Source organism: Fusarium tjaetaba (genome assembly GCF_013396195.1).
Source record: "Fusarium tjaetaba strain NRRL 66243 chromosome Unknown NRRL66243_c0000163, whole genome shotgun sequence".
In the NCBI taxonomy this organism is placed as follows: Eukaryota; Fungi; Ascomycota; class Sordariomycetes; order Hypocreales; family Nectriaceae; genus Fusarium; species Fusarium tjaetaba.
Genome location: NW_023501359.1, coordinates 72,000 through 92,765, shown reverse-complemented (window position 1 = coordinate 92,765; position 20,766 = coordinate 72,000). Strand labels below are relative to the sequence as shown.

Here is a 20,766-nt window from a genome sequence, read left to right as displayed (position 1 = left end):
TTTGAACATCTATCAAAGTCTTTTTGTCGAGACATCTCCCTATACCCCTCGACAAACACCCCGCCAAACACAATCTTCCCCCACCAAATCGACACCGACACCGCCATGGCTCAAGACGGCATGTTCAGCGCTAACCTCCTCTCCTCAGAGGTCAGCGCCGCTCTCCCCGAGGGTTATACTCTGCGCGCTCTGCGAAAGTCAGACTTCAGCAGCGGTTTCCTCGACTGTCTGCGTGTCTTGACCACGGTTGGCGACATCACCGAAGCCGACTTCGTCAAGCAGTACGATGACATGCTCGCTGCTGGCAGTTACTACATTATCATCATTGAGGATACTTCGCGAGGCGACAAGCCTGTTGTTGGAACTGGCGCCTTGATCACTGAGCGCAAGTTGTAAGTCAATGGTCTTTACTGTCTGCTAGACAGCCGCTAACAGTCTGTAGCATTCACAGCCTGGGCGCCGTAGGCCACATCGAAGATATCGCCGTCGCAAAGGACCAGCAGGGCAAGAAGCTCGGTCTCCGAATTATCCAAGCCCTCGACCATATCGCCGAGCAAGTCGGCTGCTACAAGAGCATTCTCGACTGCAGCGAAGCCAACGAGGGTTTCTACGTCAAGTGTGGCTTCCGAAGAGCAGGCCTCCAGATGGCCCACTACTATGAGGGCTCAAAGGGTAAATCCCAGTGATTCCATTAAGTAATTCTACGATATAATGCAATGCGTATGTGTATGCGTGGCGCATGCGCATGTTTCCTTTTGTTATCGTTTGCGTGCGTTGCACAGAGGCTGATGCGGTTTCGCATGGCGCAGGAAGCAAAATCTAAAGAGGATACGGATACGATATTGGGCGGATTTAGAGGTAGATATACGGACGGGAGAATATAGACGAGAATTTTTGCACTGTTTGCACATTTATCGGGCGACGGAACAAGTGAGATCTTGCGGGTAACCCGAGACATTCGGAGAAGATCCATGTAAGCTGCTGTATGACAAGAATCATCAGCTGAGTGAGGTTCCATATTCGGCTTCCGATTCGAAGCGCATGTGAATGACCGATGAGTTTGCGCATAAAACCTGCTTATATTGCCGACTGTTAACTACAGCCACCCAGCTGAACATATTCAGTCTCGCCCAGTTCTCTAAAGTCTTTTCGTCGAAATCCCCAAGTGAATATCAAGATGTCCGACGAGTTGAGCCACTCCTTCATCAAAGTCCGAATTGCAGCCTTGCAATTGCTGTAAGTGATAAATGCCACTGTAGAATACTTGTTAAATTAGTCACTACAGTGTTCGATCCAAGAACCCGGATGCTTTCCATATCGTCAGGCATCTGACAAACCGAGTCACGACATTCATCGACCCAAGCGGTTCCCTTCGCCTGGCCAGACGAAGACTTGTTCGCGCCCGTCGTTAATCACTTGACATTCCGACTTTGCAAAAACGCCAAAGGTATTATATTGTAATCTATTTTCGAGCTTGATTTAGAGACCACCCTCAAGCGAATCGTCTATCGGCCCATCCAACCACCATCAACAACCAACACATGCCCACTCACATACCCACTGGCCTTACTCGCCAGATACACAGCCGTTCCCTTGAAGTCATCGGGTGAACCCCAGTTACCAGCGGGAATTCTGGAAGTAATAGAAGCAAGACGTTCTGGGTTGGCGAGAAGTGCCTCGTTCATGTCGGTTGCGATGTAACCGGGAGCAATAGCGTTTACGGTGATACCCCTTGAGGTCCACTCGTTGGCGAAACTCTTGGTGACTTGGCCTACTGCACCCTTGGAGGCAGCGTAAGCAGGCACAGTGAAACCGCCCTGGAAGGTGAGGAGGGAGGCGAAGTTGATGATGCTGCCGCGACGGCCTGTGACAGGTGAGGGTTCGAGGTTGAGCATGTGGGCGCCGACGTCGCGGCAGAGGGTGAAGACGGAGTTGAGGTTTACTTGGATGACCTGTAGCCCGTTAGATATGCTATGAGACAAGAAGTTGAAATTTCATACCTCATTGAAGTCACTGTCGGGGAAGACTTCACAAGGATGTCGTCGCTGAATACCAGCGCAGTTCACCAGAATGCGAATCTGATGTCCATCGGCGAGCACCTTAGGCACAAGCCCAGCAACAGATTCTTGGGACGATAGATCGGCTGTGTAGATGAAAGCCTTTCGGCCAAGCTTCTCGATCGACTCTTTTGTCGATTGTGATGTGGTATCTCGCTATATGTCCAGTTAGTCTCGAGTTCTGGTCTCATCATGAGAACGTTCCGTACCTGTACAAGAATAACATCGGCGCCAGCTTCAGCAAGACCAATTGCCACGGCCTGGCCAATACCGCGCGTACCACCAGTTACGAGAGCAGTCTGGCCCTCAAGGGAGAAGAAAGAAGCAGACATTTTGAAATATTAGTTGTTGAAGTCGTGAATAATTGGTGATGTTTTCTTTTTTCGTTTATTCAAGGAGGGGCAGTCAGTTCCACCATGAGATGATGGATAGGCTGGGGTACTACGCTATTAATGACCGAGGGGTAAGTTTTTGAGCTCCGACTTAGGAGGAGCCGGATTGGTTCTAAGTAGGTGAATTGGACCGGACTAGAACTGGCCAATTGATTAATTGTTCGGAATGCAGGTTTTACTCTGTAGGTTTACATTCAACCGGCTTGTGAAGGTCGGAGAGAAGGCCGAAGACGAGCTCTGGATCCCCGCAGAGTGATGCTATTCTGTATCATGAGATATGTACAGACTGGTAGCATGTAGCTCTCTACGGTACAGGCCCAATAGATACACTTTCTAGATATTTACTGAATTTTATAAAACAAAACACCCCCTATAAGAGACAGATCTGATCATTCTCCCTCATCCAGCTCATGAGTCGGCCAACATTTCCTTCCCTGGGCTTCTCCAACATCTCCAAAACAGTGGATCGCCCTAAACCCAACGGCTCAATCTTTAGCGCTTCACCCCGCGGGATACAGGGCAGTGGGGGCACGCTAGCCACTGTCTCTACCACTGCGGATAAAGATTCTCTCTTCTTTTTTTTTGCTGTCATGGGGGCATTGCACGTCATGGGACGTCTCCTCGCGGGGCATTTCAATGGGCACCTTTTCCGAGGTCAAGGTCACCTCGGTCCTCTCTCCGCGATGAGACTCTGAGAATCAATTAGGGAGGGAATTGTAGTCTATCGCTTCTGTCCAATCCGATATTTGGTCGACATCGGCCCTGGCTTGAATGTCCTTGTTTGGTTCCGCCCTTTACTAACCCACCTCTCGCTCTCGTCTTGATCCATGATCTTCCAATAACTTTTGCATCTGTAACATTGGCCATTTCCTGCATATTTCTGTCACAATAGTTCACGAATTACTCTATTACTCTTCTTTAATCATTCTCTTCATCATATCACCACTTTCGCCTCCCTCATATCTTCATCATGGCAACTGAGCGTGTCAAGGCCTCCGTCCTCCACGGTGAGAAGGATCTCCGTCTGGTAAACACCATTACTCAATGGAATTCAAGATCGCTGGCTGACTCAATTCACAGGAAGAACGTGAACTTCCCGCACCCTCAAGCAACGAAGTCCAAGTCGCCGTCAAGTCAACCGGCCTCTGCGGCTCCGATCTTCACTACTACAACTACTTCCGCAACGGCGACATCATCGTTCGCGAACCTCTCACCCTCGGCCATGAGTCCGCAGGTACAGTCGTAGCCGTCGGCTCAGAAGTCACACATCTCAAGCCCGGCGACCATGTCGCGCTCGAGGTCGGTCTTCCTTGTGAGGCTTGTGAGCTCTGTGGTGAGGGTCGTTACAACATTTGCCGTGGAATGAAGTTCCGCAGCTCAGCAAAGGCCAATCCTCATGCGCAGGGAACTCTACAGGAGAGAATTAACCACCCTGCTAAGTGGTGCCACAAGTAAGTCAATTGAAGCTTTGTGGGGCGAGGAAACTGACCTCTGCTTAGGATGCCTGAACATGTTACTCTCGATCTCGGCGCTCTCGTTGAGCCTCTCTCAGTCGCAATGCACGCCCGTGATCGCGCCGCTCTCCCCAAGGGCTCAACAGTGCTCGTCCTCGGCGCTGGTGCTGTTGGTCTTCTCGCAGCCGCAGTCGCAAAGGCCGACCAAGCCAAGACCGTTATCATCGCCGATATCCTCAAGGACCGCCTCGACTTTGCTATCAACAATGGCTTTGCCGATGCTTCAGTAGTCGTCCCTATGGAGCGCCCACAAACTATCGAGGACAAGCTCGCCTTTGCTCAAAAGGTCGCTGCTATGGTGAAGGAGACACAAGTCAATGGAGAGGCTGTCGGTGAGGTTACAGCTGTGTACGAGTGCACTGGTGTCGAGACCTGTGTGCAAACAGCCATCTACGCTACCAAGCCTGGAGGCAAGGTCATGATCATCGGCATGGGAACTCCCGTCCTCACCATTCCCATGTCGGCCGCTGCTCTTCGCGAAGTCGATATCGTGGGTGTCTTCCGCTACGCCAACACATACAAGGAGATCATTGAGCTATTGGCCAACCCTCCTGCCAACATGCCTGATGTGAGCCGTCTGGTCACTCAAAGATACAATGGCATGGAGAACATTGAGGAGGCTTTCAAGATGGCTGGCAAGGTGAGGGACGAGCAAGGCAACCTTGTTATCAAGGTTGTTGTGGACTTTAACGAAAAATGACTAAAAGGTCGGTTGTAAATTAATAACGATTGTGGGAGTTGACCGTGAGGATTTTATGAATGGGGTAAAAGGCGTGTTGCATGGGATCTTGAGGATTATAGATACCTAGGTAGTTTCTGGCAAAGTGATGAGATGTTTGAATAAGTTAATACTGCACCTTGGCCCTTCTCGCTGGTATACTTGACACGTCTGACTAATGAGTGAACATGGCCATCTCTTTATTAACAGCATAACTATAGGTATAGCACAAACTAGAGGACTAGGGATAGCTATTTAGATATAGAATTAGAATTATATCTGAATACCTAGACTAAGAAACTTATAAGGATTCTAATAACTATACTAAGAGTGCTTACCACCTGCTAGAATAGTCAATACAGTGTTCTTACATCCTTTAGCTGCCATTAAGGTGATCAATGCCTCATATATATATAGGTTCATCTGCTCTTCAGAAGGTCTCAGAGGGTGGGGGGGGGCAAGAAAACACCAGACTTTTATATAAAGTATGAAAATGAACTTAGCAAAATATATCCTAAACTTAGTACCACTATCCCAATCTTTTATAAATTCACCCAAGTCTTTTTATCACTTGGGATTAAGGTTCTAAGTCTTCTCCCCCCCATAGGAAGGGTACTGGCCGCCCAGTCGAGCATCAGCAGGTGGTAGTAGTCTGAGAACTGGAGGCGCTGCAGGTGCCGAAAGAGTCTCGAAAACATGTTCATATTATTGTGTCTGATGAAAGAATGATGAATAGTTGGATAAAGCTAGTACAGAAGCAGTTTTACTTGATGCTACTGTGATCTGGTGAGCTTGGAGAGTCGAAGTTTGAGCGGAGAGTTATGGTAGTGAGTTTGGACTACCTACGATTGGGATCTGCCAAACTGCGATGCCGTGTCAGTGAGTCTGGCCTGGAGTGCTAATATGTGACTTTCTACACGTCCAAAAACTGGTTATTTCTTTGTATCTTATTAAGGAGCTTTGTGATTGGTGAACATACAACTCCCCCAAGGCCATCGTCCAATATGAAAGTTATAGAGCATCCTATGGCACGTCCCTATGATATGGTTCTCGAAGCATCATGGCAACGACACTTAAATGCAAGCACTAGCACACGAAGAAACGTCGAATATTCATGAGTTTCACTTTTTCTATTCATGAAGCTAATTTGAGCTCCTGGTCTATTATAGATGCAATATCATTCAGTGCCGCTTTTCATCGTATCTCATCTTTGTCCCAATATCATATAACTATAGCCGACCTTTGATTCATGACTTGTCGGGGAAACCAAAGTCGATTCCGAAAGGAGGGTAGACATATCGCTTGACCTCACCCTTCTTGACAAGGTCCTCGGAGTAGTCGTTCAGAGCCTTCATGTCCTCGTCGTCAAGGTCGACAATGGTCTTGTTGGCGGTTATACGCTCGGGGGTGACGGACTTGGCGAGGACAGTGCTTCCACGGGCGACTGCAACATTTTTAGCATTATAATTTTCGCGAACAAGTTCATGTGACATACCATGGTAGCTGAGGAGGACAGTAGAGGCAGAGACACCCTTCTTCTCAGCAATCTTGACAACGGGCTCAGCAGTCATGACGGGGCCACCAGTGCTGCCAAAGGGACTATAAGCCTCAATGTGAATGCCCTTCTCCTTGCAGAAGTCGACAATCTCCTGCTGAGGGAGGCTGGGGTGGTTCTCGATCTGGTTAACCGCGGGGATGATAGTGGCATGAGGCAGAAGCTCCTCGAGGTACTTCTTGCTGTACTATAGCGAGTGTTAGCTGAGATTGGTGAATTGGACACGTGAGTACTTACGTTGCAGACACCGACACCACGTGTCTTGCCAGTAGCGGGGAGCTTCTCCATGAGCTTCCAGCCATCGACGTGGTTGTAGTCTCGGATGACATCTCGGGAACCATCAGCCTTCTTGGGGAACTTGTCGTCGTTTCCCTCGGGGTTGAGGAGAAGAGGCCAGTGCTGAGACCGATTTAGCATACAAACTCGAGAGATATTCTAACTAGTAACTTACCACAAGGAAGAGATCAACGTAGTCAAGACCAAGGGCCTTCAAGCTCTTGTCGAGACCAAGCTCAGGTCGGGTGTTGTATGTAGCCCAGACCTTGGTGACAACAAAGATATCCTCACGCTTGACACCGGCCTCGAAAGCAGCCTTGAGACCAGCACCAACCTCCTCTTCGTTTCCGTAGCAGTAGGCACAGTCGATCAGCTTGTAACCGTCCTTGAGGGCGTATGCGACGGCCTTCTCGACCTCGCCAGCGGGAGACTGCCAGGTACCTACAAGCAACGGAAATCAGTCAATTGAACTCTTGAGGGTCGAAACATGTGAAAACAACGCACCGAGACCAAGGGCAGGAATCTCCTGGCCAGTGTTGAGCTTGAAGGAAGAGGGAGCCATTGTGTGAATTTTGTAAGAGAAGGGGTATCGTAAGGAAGAAGATGAGAGAGATCTAGAACGAAACACAAGAGAAGAAGCTCGTACAGAAGCGGGAGACGTGCAGGTTATAAACCGCTGCCACATCATGAACATGGCCCAATGCCCCTCATGCCTACGTAGCTTGATCTACCGAGCTACCTACTCTATTACAGCACCTTATTCTTCGATAAAACAAAGCCCGCCCCCCCAATGTACACGCTCATCTTTGCGGGGTGAACCCCGCCAAAGCGCTAGGCATGTCACCGAGCTCGAGGGGCATTTTTGCCTCTTAGAGCAGGTTTGGGGTGCATTTTACACGGAAAAGCGCTGATCGATGGAGATTTCTCGGGGTGGGGTTGCTCCGAGGCCTTGAGATGGTGAGTTGAGGCTAACTTGGAGTGGAAGAGAGGTCGGTGAGAACTCCGGCCGACGATGCCCCCAAAGGTTGAAAGACGCTGTTTATGGAATTGCTGTCCTTTCTGAGAATGCCGGGAAATATCTACACTTGAGATTATGCTTGAAAAGTGTGTAGGAAAAGCTGAAGGGCCGATGGCCGACTCTGCCTCTTTATATATCCTGTACTGATGATGCTATACCGGCTATATCACATATCCTGGCCCGTGATATACCATTCCCATCAGCGTGGGGGTTGCCTCTGAAGCCAAGTATCAGAAGCCATGAGACCAATCACGAACAATTTCACTCTGTTCACGGAAATGCCTGATACTCTGTCACTCAGTATGTAAGTCTATGCCATTGAGGATCTACTGATTCATTATTAATCCTGAAACCCCCAACATGAGCCATCGAAGAGAGTCTTCCTGCAAGACCCTTTCCCTCTATGCTGCGTCGTTCCAATCCATCTCTAAAGAAAAAAACGACTACAAAGTATAAGGTACAAACATACGTACATATGGAAAAGAAGTGCACCTATCGAATAGTACTCCATTACAACAAAACATGTGCCGTTTAAACTCCCTTCCTTGGTCCAAGTTTTTCCGCGCCCACCTCTTTTTCTCGTGTATTGTGTCTTGTGTTGCGTTTCGTCGTCAAGGTTTAGCCCGAAACAAGAACCCAGATCCTACAGTTTGTCAGTAACTGCTAATCACCCTTGGCCGTAGTCTGGGTAATGTCCTGGAGACAAAAGGTGAACTTACAGGAAGAAAATCATTAGCGTTCCAAACATCTTGGCAATCAACATTCTGTTGCTTGATACTCGGTTCCAGTATTTGAGGAGTTCTCGCTGGGCTCCTTCAACATTATCGACCACGTCCTCTGTGTTGGCGTCAATGCGCTGGATCATCTCGCTCTGTTCCGAAACCATGGTAGCTAGTTGTCCAAAAATGCTGCCAAGTTCGCCAATGGTCTTCTCGATAGCCTCAATCGCTTCGCCTCGTTGTTGGATATATGTATTGGAAGGCTGTGCCTCTTCCATCATCAGCAGCTGTTGATCACCGACGGGGTTGAGAGACAGTGTATCTTGAGCTCCCGGTGCGGGTGAGTTGCGAGCTGGTGTTCCGTAGAGAGGGGAAGCCGACTGTTGAATCGATGGTTGAGCATGTTGCGACACAGAGGAGATGAAGTTCTCTGTTCTTGATCGCGATGCCTGGATGTTCTTGGTTCTGGCCTCAAGAACATCCTTGAAGTTGACCGAGACGTCAGTGAGCTTGCCTTGTAGTAGGTAGACGACATTCTTGTTGTGCTCGCCCTCCTGATCGGCCTTGGGGTGTTGTTGCTTGGTGAGTGTTTGAAGAGCTCCAATTTGCTGGTTCAGAGACGAGAGATCTTGCTTGATGACGAAAGTAAGCTCGTTGATTTCCACAGGACGGTCGTCGAAAAGTGTTCGTCGCTTCGCCACTGTTTCTTGAGGTTAGAACTATCAACTACGCCGGGCACTCGCGTCGCCAAGATTGGCAGACAGTACTCACATTGAGCTAGCTTTTCCAACTTGCCCATAGTCGCAGAGATGCCACGTCCAATTTCAGCAGCCTTCCGGGCGAACTCGGATCGTCTTGGAGGACCTCCAGCATGACCGTTGGCGGCATCTTTTTGCGCATCAGTCAATAGAGACCGGCGCTGAGAGCTGACTTTTGAGGAGGATTGTTTTCGCTGTGCCTGGGCGAGTACCGACTTGAACTCGGAGGTTCGGTCTTGAATAGATGCGACAGCCATGGTGGCCAAATTAAGAGGGGTTAAGGATAAAAGCCGAGATGTCAGACTGCGGCCAGCGCGGTTTCGTGTCTCGAAAAGAGTCGTGGGGATCGATGTGATAGAGAGCAGCGATAAATATGCCACCTATGCGACTTGTGTTTCACTGGAGATGTGTCGATTTGCGAGTGTCGAACGTCGATGTGGAAGGGTCCGGATCAGGTCTCGGTTGGCAGCGCAGGCGAAACGGAACGTCGAGGGGTGACGCGGACGACAGAATAGCAGGATAATTAGAAAGGAGTACTTCGAATCGAAGGAGTTTGGTCGAGAATGCGATGTGTAAGAGAGAATTAAAGTGTCGCGAAGCCTCGGGAGTGGTACGAAATGGAGAAAAAGGCTAGTTAAGGTAGAGAGAGCTAAGTTAAACGGTACCGTAGATGCGCAACAAAGAATGCCAGAGACAAATGAGGTTTGATTTGAATTGGTTGTCGCTGCGTCTGAAAGGAGATTGGACTGATTGAATGATTGGGGAACGTGTCGTGTCGTTTGGCTTGTTCCAGACTGGTCCAGTCTGGCCGAGGGGCAGGGGTAGGTTCAGTGAGTGTCTGATCCGCCACGCTGGCTCTTTTACCAGACTGTTATTAGATATGTGGCTTTACATGTGGCTGAGTCTGATGTCGGTATTTGAGAAGATATTCTGGCTATAGCATCAGCAAAGAATACATTGACCCGAGAAGGCAATGAATCCTTTCTCTAATAGATAAGTATGGATATGTCTTGAACATGTATTTCTTTTGAGACTGGCAAGCACTATCACAATCATCACCTGCATATCAACGGAGAGTCGAAGGTTGTATATCGTGAGTTATCACGATGGTTCTAATGCAGACTGCATATACGGAGTATTTATTACTCTATTTAGTATTTGAGATGCTTCGTACATGGAGTAGTGTATTGAACCCATAGTAAGGGGTTCTGCAATGCTCAATCAATCATCTTAGTGATCTAGACGACAACTGCATACATACTCTCATTAGAAGTCTCTACCAGCTCGTAAAGTTCACCACTAAGCCTACAATTGCTACTATTTCTTCGTATCAAAACTCCATCTCCGTGGCTTCTTTATAGCTAGCTCCAGTCTTAACTTTCTCTCGTATATCAGATCCAATCATCTTATTCTGCAATGAAGTGGAGCCTAGGGTGGGCGGGAATGACGGCATTGAACCCCTTACCTGTGACCGTTCTACCATTGGATTTCTTTGCTAGACACGCAATAACAGAAATCTGCACCGTTGCACAGACTCAAGACGGCCACTGGAAGAATTGGTGGTTACCTAGCTCAGCAATTCACAGCCGTTTCATGGTCGGCACTCGAAATCCTGGTACCCTAAAAGACGTGTCATAGTCGACGTCACCTGTCCTATCAAAAGCAATGTAATAAAGGCGCTGCTGTCTCTTCATTCACATCCATGGTCGCACGTGTGCGTGTGCAACTTGGAATCCGTGTTTACGTGTGACATTTGCGCTGAATGCTGTGTAAATCTCACATACATGATACAGCAATGAGGAGATATAAGGGGCCAAGAAAGCCACTTGTTATGCAATGGGTTCGCAGTTCGTGATGTTGAGGCCAGTGCCGCAGACCTAGGTAAAGTTATCACGAGGTGTCAAAAGGGTTCATCCTAGTGGATAGGTGACGAGGACCGAGGCACTAAGCCCCCCTTGACCAAACAGTAAACTCTTTACTCTTCGATCAATCTCCAAGGCTCCAAGAATAATTACAGTACCCTATGTGCAACATCGGAGGGGGCCTAACACAGAAGGACACGCGAGCTCATGGGTATCTTGACTCGACAGATTTGAAGCTCGTTTCTTCTTTGTCTGATATCCCGAGGCGTAGAACAATAAACCGTTTCCCCAGGATGAAAAGCAAGGATATGTCAAAAATAGCAATGGCCAGTTCTTGATCCATGTCTCCAAGGTTAATTGGGATAATTATCAACGTGGATTTTAATTACTTGCTCTATAAACGTCCATTCCGTGCACTAACGCGAAGTGAAGTGACGGAAGTCCACCCAAGTTCTATTAGCAGACGATCTCGTAAATCTGTGCCAGTGAAGACAGATCTCGGGGGGCAAGAAAACAGCGAACCTTAATAGGGGGTGTCAAAATAAACTCAGCAAAAGTTATCCTAAGGTTAGGCTATGTTACCTAAGTCTTTTTGTCGTTTAGGATCAAGTTCCTGTGTTTTCTTTCCTCCCCTAGACAGAGACCTAATAATAAAGCTCTAATCATTCTAACGCTGGGTTGACTCCGCTGGTAATTTCATTCCATCGATCGACCCATTTCGGTTTCTTTTTTTGTCGCTTCGAGGTAGACTAGTCATCCCCTGTATTGGATGATAACGTGCAACGGCTTCCATGAAAAAATAAACGTCGTAATATGTAATCCTCGCAGTGATCTTTCATTTCTTGGGTTTCAACGAGGCTGGGCAAACTGGGGTATCTTGATGCTCCTCTGTATTCGGTTCCTTGTCTTCCTTTATTAGTGGTTCAAGTTGTCTGCAGCCCCCAGTCTTTAGAACAGCAACCGCCTGAAGTGCCCCATCCACCTCCGTCATCCAATCTCCAACGGGCTACCACAGCGGCGGGCGGCATAGCACTAGGCCAAAGGTGACAAAAGTGCCTGACCGCACCATTCATTCACTAGATTCATTCATTCATTCGCATTCGCGCTCACTCCCGACCACCACCAGAAACGTAACTCCGCCTCCTTGTTTCTATCACCATCTTGTCGCCATCATTCACAAGCTGTGTCGTTGGCATCTGCTGTTTTGCCATAACCTTCTTTGCTCTGCTCCCTTGATCTCATTCTTCTTCTTGTTGTATTGATCCTTTTTGCTGTTTGTGTTTCTTGGCTTGCAGACCTTGTATTTTAAGCTCTTTGTCAATCTTGACCAACCGTCAGTCACCTACCGACGCATTACTTTCTCCGCCGCCGATCTTCATCGCCGAACCCGATAAATAGCCCGGTACACCTAATCCTATTGCCACGTCCTCCCAGTTCTACTGTTGCCAACGCCGCCGACCGCTGGATTTCCATCAGGCATCACGAGGTCGTCCAAGAATGCTTCGATAGTCGAGTTTGGCTAAAAATCCCAAACACGACATGGATGGGACTTATAATAACCCTTACGCGCAAGGGCAGTCGCAATCTCCATTGTAATTATCCTTCGCAGATACCTAAAGTTTCTCTCTGTTAATCCGCAATCGCTTCTAGATCGCCCCAAACGCCTGGAGGATATCAGGTCAACGTCAACCGTACCAAGACGAGGAAATGGGTCCAAGCGCCGACTCAGAATTACGATGGTGACGATTGGGGCGCCGACGAGTTCGAGGATGACGAGCCACCGCCGCCTCCCCCGGTTCCTCGAGTAACAACAGGTCTCCGACCGGTAGGACAACGAACCGAATCATTTGGACCCTCCCCAAGATTGGCTGCCGCTGTCGCTTCCAGTTCTCGCAGCTCAAGCAACGCGCCATCGCTACAGCTTCAGACAAACCATCCGGATGTGCCCAACCCAGGCCACCCAGAACAGCCCCAGAATGTTTCGTCACCGGTTACAGGGCGAACCGGATCACCTGCTCCTTTGTCTTCAGGTCCTGGATCTTCAAAGGCGCCCAGTTATCACCAACAGCCCGACGTACGATCTTCTACCCCGCAGAGCACCGCAAGTTCCGCTGCTCGTGGTTCGCCTTCAATCCGACCCGATTTTCGCCATATAGATGATGAGCGGAAGTTGGGCGGGTCGCCGTTGTCCATCACAGAGAATATCGCACCCAGACCCGATGATCACTCTACACCCCCAGTCAATGAACTGAACCAGCCAGGATACGGTCGAGGAGATGGCCCAGCGATTGATAAGGTCCAGAAGCAGCCAACTTTTGATGCCATTCTCGCGAAGCGTGAGGAGCTAGGTTTAGGATCTCAGGGGTTGCACGATCCTCCTACTCTAGATAGCATTGCTCCTCTAGAGCCTGCTAGTCACAAGGAAGAAACTGTGATTCATTCGCCTGTTGATATTGACAGGAAGCGATTATCTGTTAGCCCGCAACTTCCCGATGTTGCGCGTATGTCAGTATTTGGCGCTGATTTCTTCTCCTCCGGAAACAAGTCCAGCGGTCCTGCCTCTGCCCAAGACCCGACCAAGCAAGACCAACCTTCAGTTCCCAGTCAAGCAACTGATAGCCCCGGAGATCTCGCAACTTTGGAAGAGAAGCCCAGAGAGAGTGAAGACAACACCAGCACTCCTGGACCCAACAGCAGTACCTCTCTTGCCCCTGTGAATGATCCTCGAGCTGTTCCACCTCTGCGTACACCAAGCCCGAACTCAAAGGGACTCTTCCCATCGCCTAGAGAGCCTGCATCAGCCACCGACTCCAAGATTACGCCTACAGAGCCTCTGCACCCTCGACAACCGGAGTACTCTCCATCGAATTACGAGCCTAACTCTGCTTTGACACAAGGATCTTTGAATACTTTCAATTCGTCACCTGTTAAGGAAAGTGACGTCCTGAGTGAGGAAATCATGAGGTCCCTTAGCCCCATTGCTCCAACACCAAGCTCCGCAGTGTCTCGACCTCTGCCCGATAACTCTCAGTCTTTGACACCAGGTGATCGGGGTGTCACTCGTAACAGCAGCTATACCCTTAGCGATTATGATAGCTATTGGGCCGATTCAAACGAGAAGCCCGGGCAAGATTCGAAGACCGAAGCAGAGGACCAAGAGAAGCCCAAGACTGAGACCTCTCCAGTTCATGAGCAGAAGCAGCAGCCAATTGTCCAACCGCTGTCTAGCGCCGTGGGGTCGACCGAAACCCAGCCTACCGCTCAACCAGAGTCACCCAAGTCTGATCCACGGCGTAGATTCTCTTGGGAGGCTGGTTTCGATTCCCCACCAAAGATTCTCCCTGTCGAGCCGCCCTCTGGTACTTTCAACAACGAAGCTCCTCGCCCAGCTTCTCCTTCACCTCTAGCACCAGTGGGTGCCCAATCCCCAAAGGACGAGGCTTTGGATGTTGCGAGCCAAACCAAAGAGTCACCTCAAAATGCCGAGACTCCGAGAATCGTCATCCCGCCTTCTGGTGGCATTTCTCATCAAGTTTCCAAAGCCAGTACGCTACCGCCAAGTCAGCAGCCAGCTACGTTGGAACCCCCTTCCCCCGTCTCTATCGAAAATGACGATGCAACTCCTCGAGCCATTGACAATCGTCGTCCATCTGTTGCAGAGAATAAATCATTGACTCAGGTACCTTCAAATCTTACGTCAGCATCGCCACCTCCGGATAAGTCGACCAAAGCTCTTCCTCCCAGTCAGTTCCCTCAGACTACTCCATGGCGCGATATTATGAGCCTAGCAACACCCGTTCAAAGGACCCTCAAGTTTGAAGCGGGTTTAGCTACACACCAAGCGTGGGACTCGGGTCTGGAGAACTGGCTGTCTAATCTGATGACCGAGCATCCCGAATACGCGAACGGAACTTCCTCCTTCTCCGGAGCCGGGGTGCCCACCACAAGTCAAAAGGGACACGCATCAGGTCCCAGCCTTTCTCACAATCAACAGCCGTATTACCAGCAGTATCTTAATGCAAGCTCGCCTACGACAGGGCCACCACCAGGACGATCTCGGCTTGGCGGATCCGTGCCATCCGGCACCAGCGGCTTCGGAAACTCGAGCAACCAGATTGGAACCAAGGGCAAGGAACTCATGCAGTCTGCTGGAAAGATGGGCAAGGGATTGTTTAGCAAGGGAAAGAGCAAATTGCGTGGAACTGGGGACAAGGTATTTCACTGACGCTTCTCTTTTTAGAACCTGTTGTGATGGGCTTCTTCCTCTTTTTTTCTCCCTCGGAGCAGGGTTATTGTTGGATTAAATCTCCTTTCGTCATGCACTTCGGGGCTGATGATCACTCTTGACCTTACCTTATGATGAGACGGGTGTATGAGATAGGAATTCTACGACGCTTGTTCCCTTTTCTCCTCCCGCATTGTCATCCATCATGATGTTGCCCATCCATCAGGCTATGTGACAAGAGTGTTTATTAATGTTTCTTTGGTTGACAGGGCGAACCAACATCTCCGGTGCAAACAAAGTTCAAAGCTGAAAGACGCGCATCGTGGGGTTTAGATCGTCTCACAAGATCCCGCGCTGATGACTCCTCCGAGAAAGACGTCGTGATCTCGAGGCCTTCGACCCAGTCGTATCATGCTACCCAGTCCTCCCAATCTTCTAGCATGCTGCAGTTTGGCTCTGTGCCATCTACTGGCGAATCAGGTAAGAGACTTGCTTCACGCGAGAGCTATGGGCCTCAGCTCTCCCAAGATCCATCTGCTTCTACCTCTGCCTCTGCCTCTGCTTCTATTTCCGCTCCCGCCAGTAAAGAAAATGATGATAGATCGCAATGGTACATTCCAACTCCCATCGATGAGTCCACTTGGGATCCTTTCAAGGGAACAGACCTTGCCAAGGGTAAAGCTTTTCAGCAATCAGAAGCCATGCGTGCAAACCAAGGCCATTCTCAGGATGGCTCCAGCACCCAAATGCCATCCAGTAATCCAATGTCTGGCGGTGCTACTCCTACGCCTGCCAGCGGCGGTATTCGTATGGTGCCTCCAGAGGACCCTGCTGGACCATCACCTCAACCGACGTCTGTTTATTCATCGGTTATCTCACAGGCCCCCATGACAAATGCACCTCAGTCTCAAAGTCCGGCTCAACCACACGATCCCTCGGCCATGGTTCAGCGCCATTCCTCCTTTGTTGGACTCCCTCCCATCAGAAGAGGGTCGACTTTTGATGTAAACTCGAGATCGACAGCGACTGAACAAAGAACTACACAGCCTATCGCTGAGCATGTTACTGCTGAGCCGGAAGACTTCGATGAGATTGCTCGTCAGCAGGGAACACTGACATCTGAGGTTACGGTCGGGTCTACATTGGTTGGGACAGATTCTATCATGGAAGAGAAGCTCAAGAAAGATGTGGATGGATCAGAACCTCAATCACCCCCTCCACAACAATCGCCACGCCACTCACTGCAGCAATCACCCCCCAGGGGACCACAGCATCCATTCCAGATGCACCCAGTCCAACCCGGGCCTATGCCGCCACAAACTCAAGGATACCAGCCTCCGACGCTACCCTTGCTTCCACCTCAGCTCATGGGAGGCAACCCCGTTCAGAGGCTTCCTCCGTCTGGTCCCTGGAAACTGGAGGAAAGCCACTTGTCTGAACCTCTTCACCGCGTTACTCCTAAGCCTCAGGCAGTCCCACCATCGGGTCAATGGAAGTTGGAAGAAAGTCACTTGGCCGAGCCCCTTCATATGGTTAACAGAAACCGAGCGGGCACGAATGCCTCGCAAATTTCACAGCTCTCGCAGCGTTCACAACGTTCACAACAGTCCCAAAATGATCCTTTCTACGGCTACAACAAGGAAACTGGAGACGTTCCCCCTTCTCCATCTTCGAGTTCTACGGCTAATAGGCATCATCAACGGCAAAAGCCTTCTGAAGTGCCACCTTCATCGGCCAATCGTTATCCTGGTCTCTTCCCTGGTCATCAACGACAGCCGAGCGGCTCTAAAGATGTTCACCCTGGTCCTGGATCTCAGTTCATCAGACGTTTTTCTCAGGAGGGCATCACCAGAACAGGGACGGGCGACACTACTAATGAAGACCGGGGACGTTCTAAAAAGGCCTCGGCGTTGTTGAAGGACATTGGGCACCGTTTCAGGAAGAGCTCGACCGAGCGACGAAGAACGCCCGTGGATCACCACGGTCAGCAGTTCCATCCTCCGCAACAACAGCAGCAACTTCAGCCACCGCACGCTGACCTGCATCATGATGCGGCTTCCGTCTCAAGTGTGACGATGGACGGAACCCATGACAAGAAGAAGTCGAGAGCCAGTTTCATGCTAGGCCTGAGGAGTAAGCAGAGCCGTGAACGGCTTTCAATGCCTCCTCCTCCACGTCCAGATGACAGCAGGCCCGCTACATCGACGGAAGAGAGAAGAGGATCTCGGCTCAACCCTGACTTCGATCCTGCTTCGGGTCAGTATCGCCCTGCAGGTCCTCCACGCGCAGTTACTTCGAACTTGGCCAACGAGATGAGCCAATCTGCTACCCCTCCAGCAAAGAAGCGATTCTCGGCATTCAATACCAAGGCTGCTATGACAAATGTCTTCAATCGGCCTAGTAGCGGTACATCGTCGAAGCCTGGGACACCCACCTCCTCAAGGCCGATTTCAAGTCACTTGGGAACTCAGCAACCAGTATCCCTGGAGCGCCCTGCTCATCCAGACTTTGAGCGAAGTAGCACTGCCGGTCCTACCTTTAACCAGATGCTTCCGACTCCAACAGGTACACCGCCGGTTGATGCTAACGAGCGCCGTAAGAGGCGGGGTTCGGCTGCTGGACTAATCTCCGGCCTTTTGGGACACGTCCACAAGAGCAAGGAGTCCCAGCAGGCTACGTCACCCCAGATGCAACAGCCTTATGATCGCCGCGCTTCTGGTTCCCAGCTTGGTACCCCTCACCCGCCGGCCCTGCAGACACAGGGACGAAGACCTTCGGGACCCCAACTGACCAGCCCTGTACTTCCAGGCGGTCAGCTTGGAAGCCCTCAAGGCTCTGCGCCGCCATTGGCCAGTCCCCAACCTCAAAGACCTCACCAATTTGGTAATCAGCAGTCGATATCTAGGGAACAATCCCCAATGTCAGCTGCCCGACCTCTTTCTGGTGGGATAAGAGATAACCAGCACGCTCAAGCTGCCTACCGCAACTCACGTCCATCACCTCTGGGCTTTGGCTCTACCACACCAGCAGGGACTCCTCCTATCGGATCAGTGACTGAAGCCAGCCGCCATGGGACTCCACAGACACCTTTCAGCGTGGGACAGAGCGCCCCGGACGCGCGAGCTGGAAGAATGCGATCGATCTCACCAGCTGCGTCCGCAATCAGAAGTGCCCCGACAACGCAGACGTCTTTCAACGTTCCAAGCACGGCCCCAACAACTCAGCCGTCATTCCACCATGCGTCACAATCGTCACAGTCGCTTGACAAGCTCGCGCATGCAAAGCAGGAGGGAACTCGTATCCAACGACCAGTCACAGACTCACCAAACATGTCCTTCAGGCATGAGAATAGGGCTAGTCATGGTGCATCAGATAGTGACATGCCCTTGTCTCCAGTGTCGCAAATGTCCAAGACTGGCCCGCCGTCTGTATCGTCGATGGCTACTCAGAGTCCTCGTCTGAACACTACTACTTTGGCTGCTGGAAGACGACAGTCCTCCCAGCTTTCACAGCCTGACACGCCTGTCGTATCTGCAGTGTCTACTTCTCCACAACGGCAAACTTTTGCCGACAGGATGGGGGTGTCACCGCCACAGCAACATCAACAGTTTCCTTCTGGATTCCAGCAACAGCCTGTGAATGCTCAACAACAGGCACACCCTCAGATGAACCCACAACATGGCGGCTACCAGATCACTCCGGGTCAACAGTACGAGCCCAATCTCCGCCAGCCATCTGCCGGTCAGCCTATGCCAGGCTCATACCCACAAGCCACTTCTCCTGGCCGTCCACCTATGCAGATGCAGCATTCTGGTTCAGGCCCTCCAGTCCCTCCAAAGGACGGCTCGGGTGCTCTCCAGCAACCCCAGGTTGCCGATCAGCCAGCTCGCCAGGCAAGTCCGGGAGCTTCGAAGTGGAAGGGTTTGAGGAATCGCATGTCAGCACAGGTCTCAAGCAAGCCAGCAGCGAGTCAAGGAAAAGGCGAGAACGACAAGCTGACTGCAAGCAAGATCCTTGGGGCATTTAAACGAGGTTCCAAGGAGAATCGGCAGTCAATGGTCATTCCCGATCTGCAGGCTTATCAGAACCATGAGATGCGGCCTATGCAGCGACAACAGCAGCCTCAACAAACCCAGCAAGCTTCGCGACCTCAACAGCCACAGGCTCCTCAGCCGCAGTTTGCTGGTCAAGTTCCACATGGACAGACCCAGTCTCCCCGCCCATCCTCACAGGTCAGCGGCCAACCTTTCGGACAAGTGCCAACTGCTCGACCGTCATCTCAGTTCAGCAACCAGAGTATAGGACAAGCGCAGACCAAGCGTTATTCATCAATGTTTACCAGCCCGGTTATGCCACAGCAAGAGTTCCGAAGCTCTTCTGGCGCTTTCGCTTCAGGTCCCCAGGGTATGAGCCAGCCACAGCCTGGCCACCCATATCAGTCTCCTCAGATGGAGGGCCAGTTCCCGCCGACACAGTCGTCACAGGCTCAATATCATTCTCCGCCACAGCCTCATGGTCAATTCCAGTCTCCTGCCCAACAGCAAGGCCACTTCCAATCGCCTGCTCAACCGCAAGGCCAGTTCGTATCTCCACCCATGCAACAAGGCCAATTCACGTCCCCCATGCAGCATCAGGGTCGCTTCCATTCTCCCGCACAGCAGCAGGGACATTTCCAGTCTCCTCCTCAACCCTCAGGTCAATGGCAACCTCAGATGCCTTCCCCTGCTGGACAATTCCCACCACCTCAACAAAGACAGGCTTCTTATCCTGGCCAATGGCACGGTGGAACAATTGGCCAAAGCCCAAATACGCCCTCGTCATATAGAAGTCCTCAGCATTCTCAGTTCTCGTCGCAGCCTCAAAGTCCGCAATATGGGTTCCCAACAGGACAAAATGTTCACGGGGAGGAATCACCCCCTGTTCATGTCTCGACACCTACTCAGGTTCACTCTCCTACACCAGTTCACGCCCCGTCGCCTCGTCCTTCACTGTTGAACCTGCAAGCGATGGTTGCTGCCAACCCTGAACACGACCACACCCAAGAGGGAGAACATGAGCGCTCAGATGCCGCTCATAGAAATGATCCCAATGCAACTCATCAGGGAACCTCCAACATGCAGAGGTTTAATAGCGACAGTCCCCATAGTGGCAGAAACAGCGGGAGTCCCAGAGTTGGCGGTATTCTTCCATCAGCGCAACACGTCTCCCCAAGAATAGGCACAGAGCAGAACGGTAGCTCAAAGTCCCAAGCTCCTAGTCTTCCCATGCCTGTGCTTGCTGGAGGCGATTTCATGGGAGGCCATGCTGCGCATGGTACCAGTTCACGATTCTCACCTAAAGCAGAGGAGTCTCAGGGCGTGTCGCTCAGTCCCAAGCAATCCCCATCAGGTGGTAGTGATCTCGGCCCTCCCGAACCAAAGAGCAGAAGAGGCCCATCGTTCCATGCTGAACTCGAGGATACTGAGGACGCCCGCAAGCGCACATTGCGAATTGATTCGCAAGAAGAGAAGATTCACTACGATCCCAATGCCGACTCCGATGGAGAGGTTCCTCCTCAGATGAGCGCGACTAGTTATCCTGGTCAAGAGTGGAATCCCTACGGCATGCCCGAGATGGGTGACTGGAACGAGGCGAATGACCGCTAAGCCACTCAATGCCTATTCATCAACCTA

At 50.8% G+C, this 20,766-nt stretch overlaps 6 protein-coding genes across 6 annotated transcripts; 3 read left to right on the top strand and 3 right to left on the bottom strand.

Moving 5' to 3' along the window:
- Nucleotides 1–105: 105 nt before the first annotated feature.
- Nucleotides 106–686, top strand: FTJAE_7918 (glucosamine-phosphate n-acetyltransferase; the record flags this gene model as incomplete). The annotated part of the gene is made up of 2 exons (XM_037354681.1): nucleotides 106–392; nucleotides 443–686. 2 exons carry the CDS (start codon nucleotides 106–108, stop codon nucleotides 684–686), a joined length of 531 nt encoding a protein of 176 aa, XP_037205006.1.
- Nucleotides 687–1,505: 819 nt separating this feature from the next.
- On the bottom strand, nucleotides 1,506–2,389 carry FTJAE_7917 (2-deoxy-D-gluconate 3-dehydrogenase; the record flags this gene model as incomplete). Its single annotated transcript, XM_037354680.1, has 3 exons — nucleotides 1,506–1,952; nucleotides 2,001–2,213; nucleotides 2,267–2,389. The coding sequence occupies 3 exons, from the start codon at nucleotides 2,387–2,389 to the stop codon at nucleotides 1,506–1,508; spliced, it is 783 nt and encodes a 260-aa protein (XP_037205005.1).
- A 1,030-nt stretch (nucleotides 2,390–3,419) lies between these two features.
- Nucleotides 3,420–4,663, top strand: FTJAE_7916 (sorbitol dehydrogenase; the record flags this gene model as incomplete). The annotated part of the gene is made up of 3 exons (XM_037354679.1): nucleotides 3,420–3,476; nucleotides 3,530–3,900; nucleotides 3,949–4,663. 3 exons carry the CDS (start codon nucleotides 3,420–3,422, stop codon nucleotides 4,661–4,663), a joined length of 1,143 nt encoding a protein of 380 aa, XP_037205004.1.
- A 1,265-nt stretch (nucleotides 4,664–5,928) lies between these two features.
- FTJAE_7915 (alcohol dehydrogenase) lies at nucleotides 5,929–7,074 on the bottom strand (the record flags this gene model as incomplete). Its single annotated transcript, XM_037354678.1, has 5 exons — nucleotides 5,929–6,125; nucleotides 6,177–6,423; nucleotides 6,474–6,635; nucleotides 6,688–6,953; nucleotides 7,017–7,074. The coding sequence occupies 5 exons, from the start codon at nucleotides 7,072–7,074 to the stop codon at nucleotides 5,929–5,931; spliced, it is 930 nt and encodes a 309-aa protein (XP_037205003.1).
- Nucleotides 7,075–8,148: 1,074 nt separating this feature from the next.
- FTJAE_7914 (syntaxin 5) lies at nucleotides 8,149–9,264 on the bottom strand (the record flags this gene model as incomplete). Its single annotated transcript, XM_037354677.1, has 3 exons — nucleotides 8,149–8,173; nucleotides 8,250–8,949; nucleotides 9,021–9,264. 3 exons carry the CDS (start codon nucleotides 9,262–9,264, stop codon nucleotides 8,149–8,151), a joined length of 969 nt encoding a protein of 322 aa, XP_037205002.1.
- Nucleotides 9,265–12,408: 3,144 nt separating this feature from the next.
- On the top strand, nucleotides 12,409–20,739 carry FTJAE_7913 (uncharacterized protein; the record flags this gene model as incomplete). The annotated part of the gene is made up of 3 exons (XM_037354676.1): nucleotides 12,409–12,461; nucleotides 12,520–15,082; nucleotides 15,364–20,739. The coding sequence occupies 3 exons, from the start codon at nucleotides 12,409–12,411 to the stop codon at nucleotides 20,737–20,739; spliced, it is 7,992 nt and encodes a 2,663-aa protein (XP_037205001.1).
- Nucleotides 20,740–20,766: the final 27 nt, after the last annotated feature.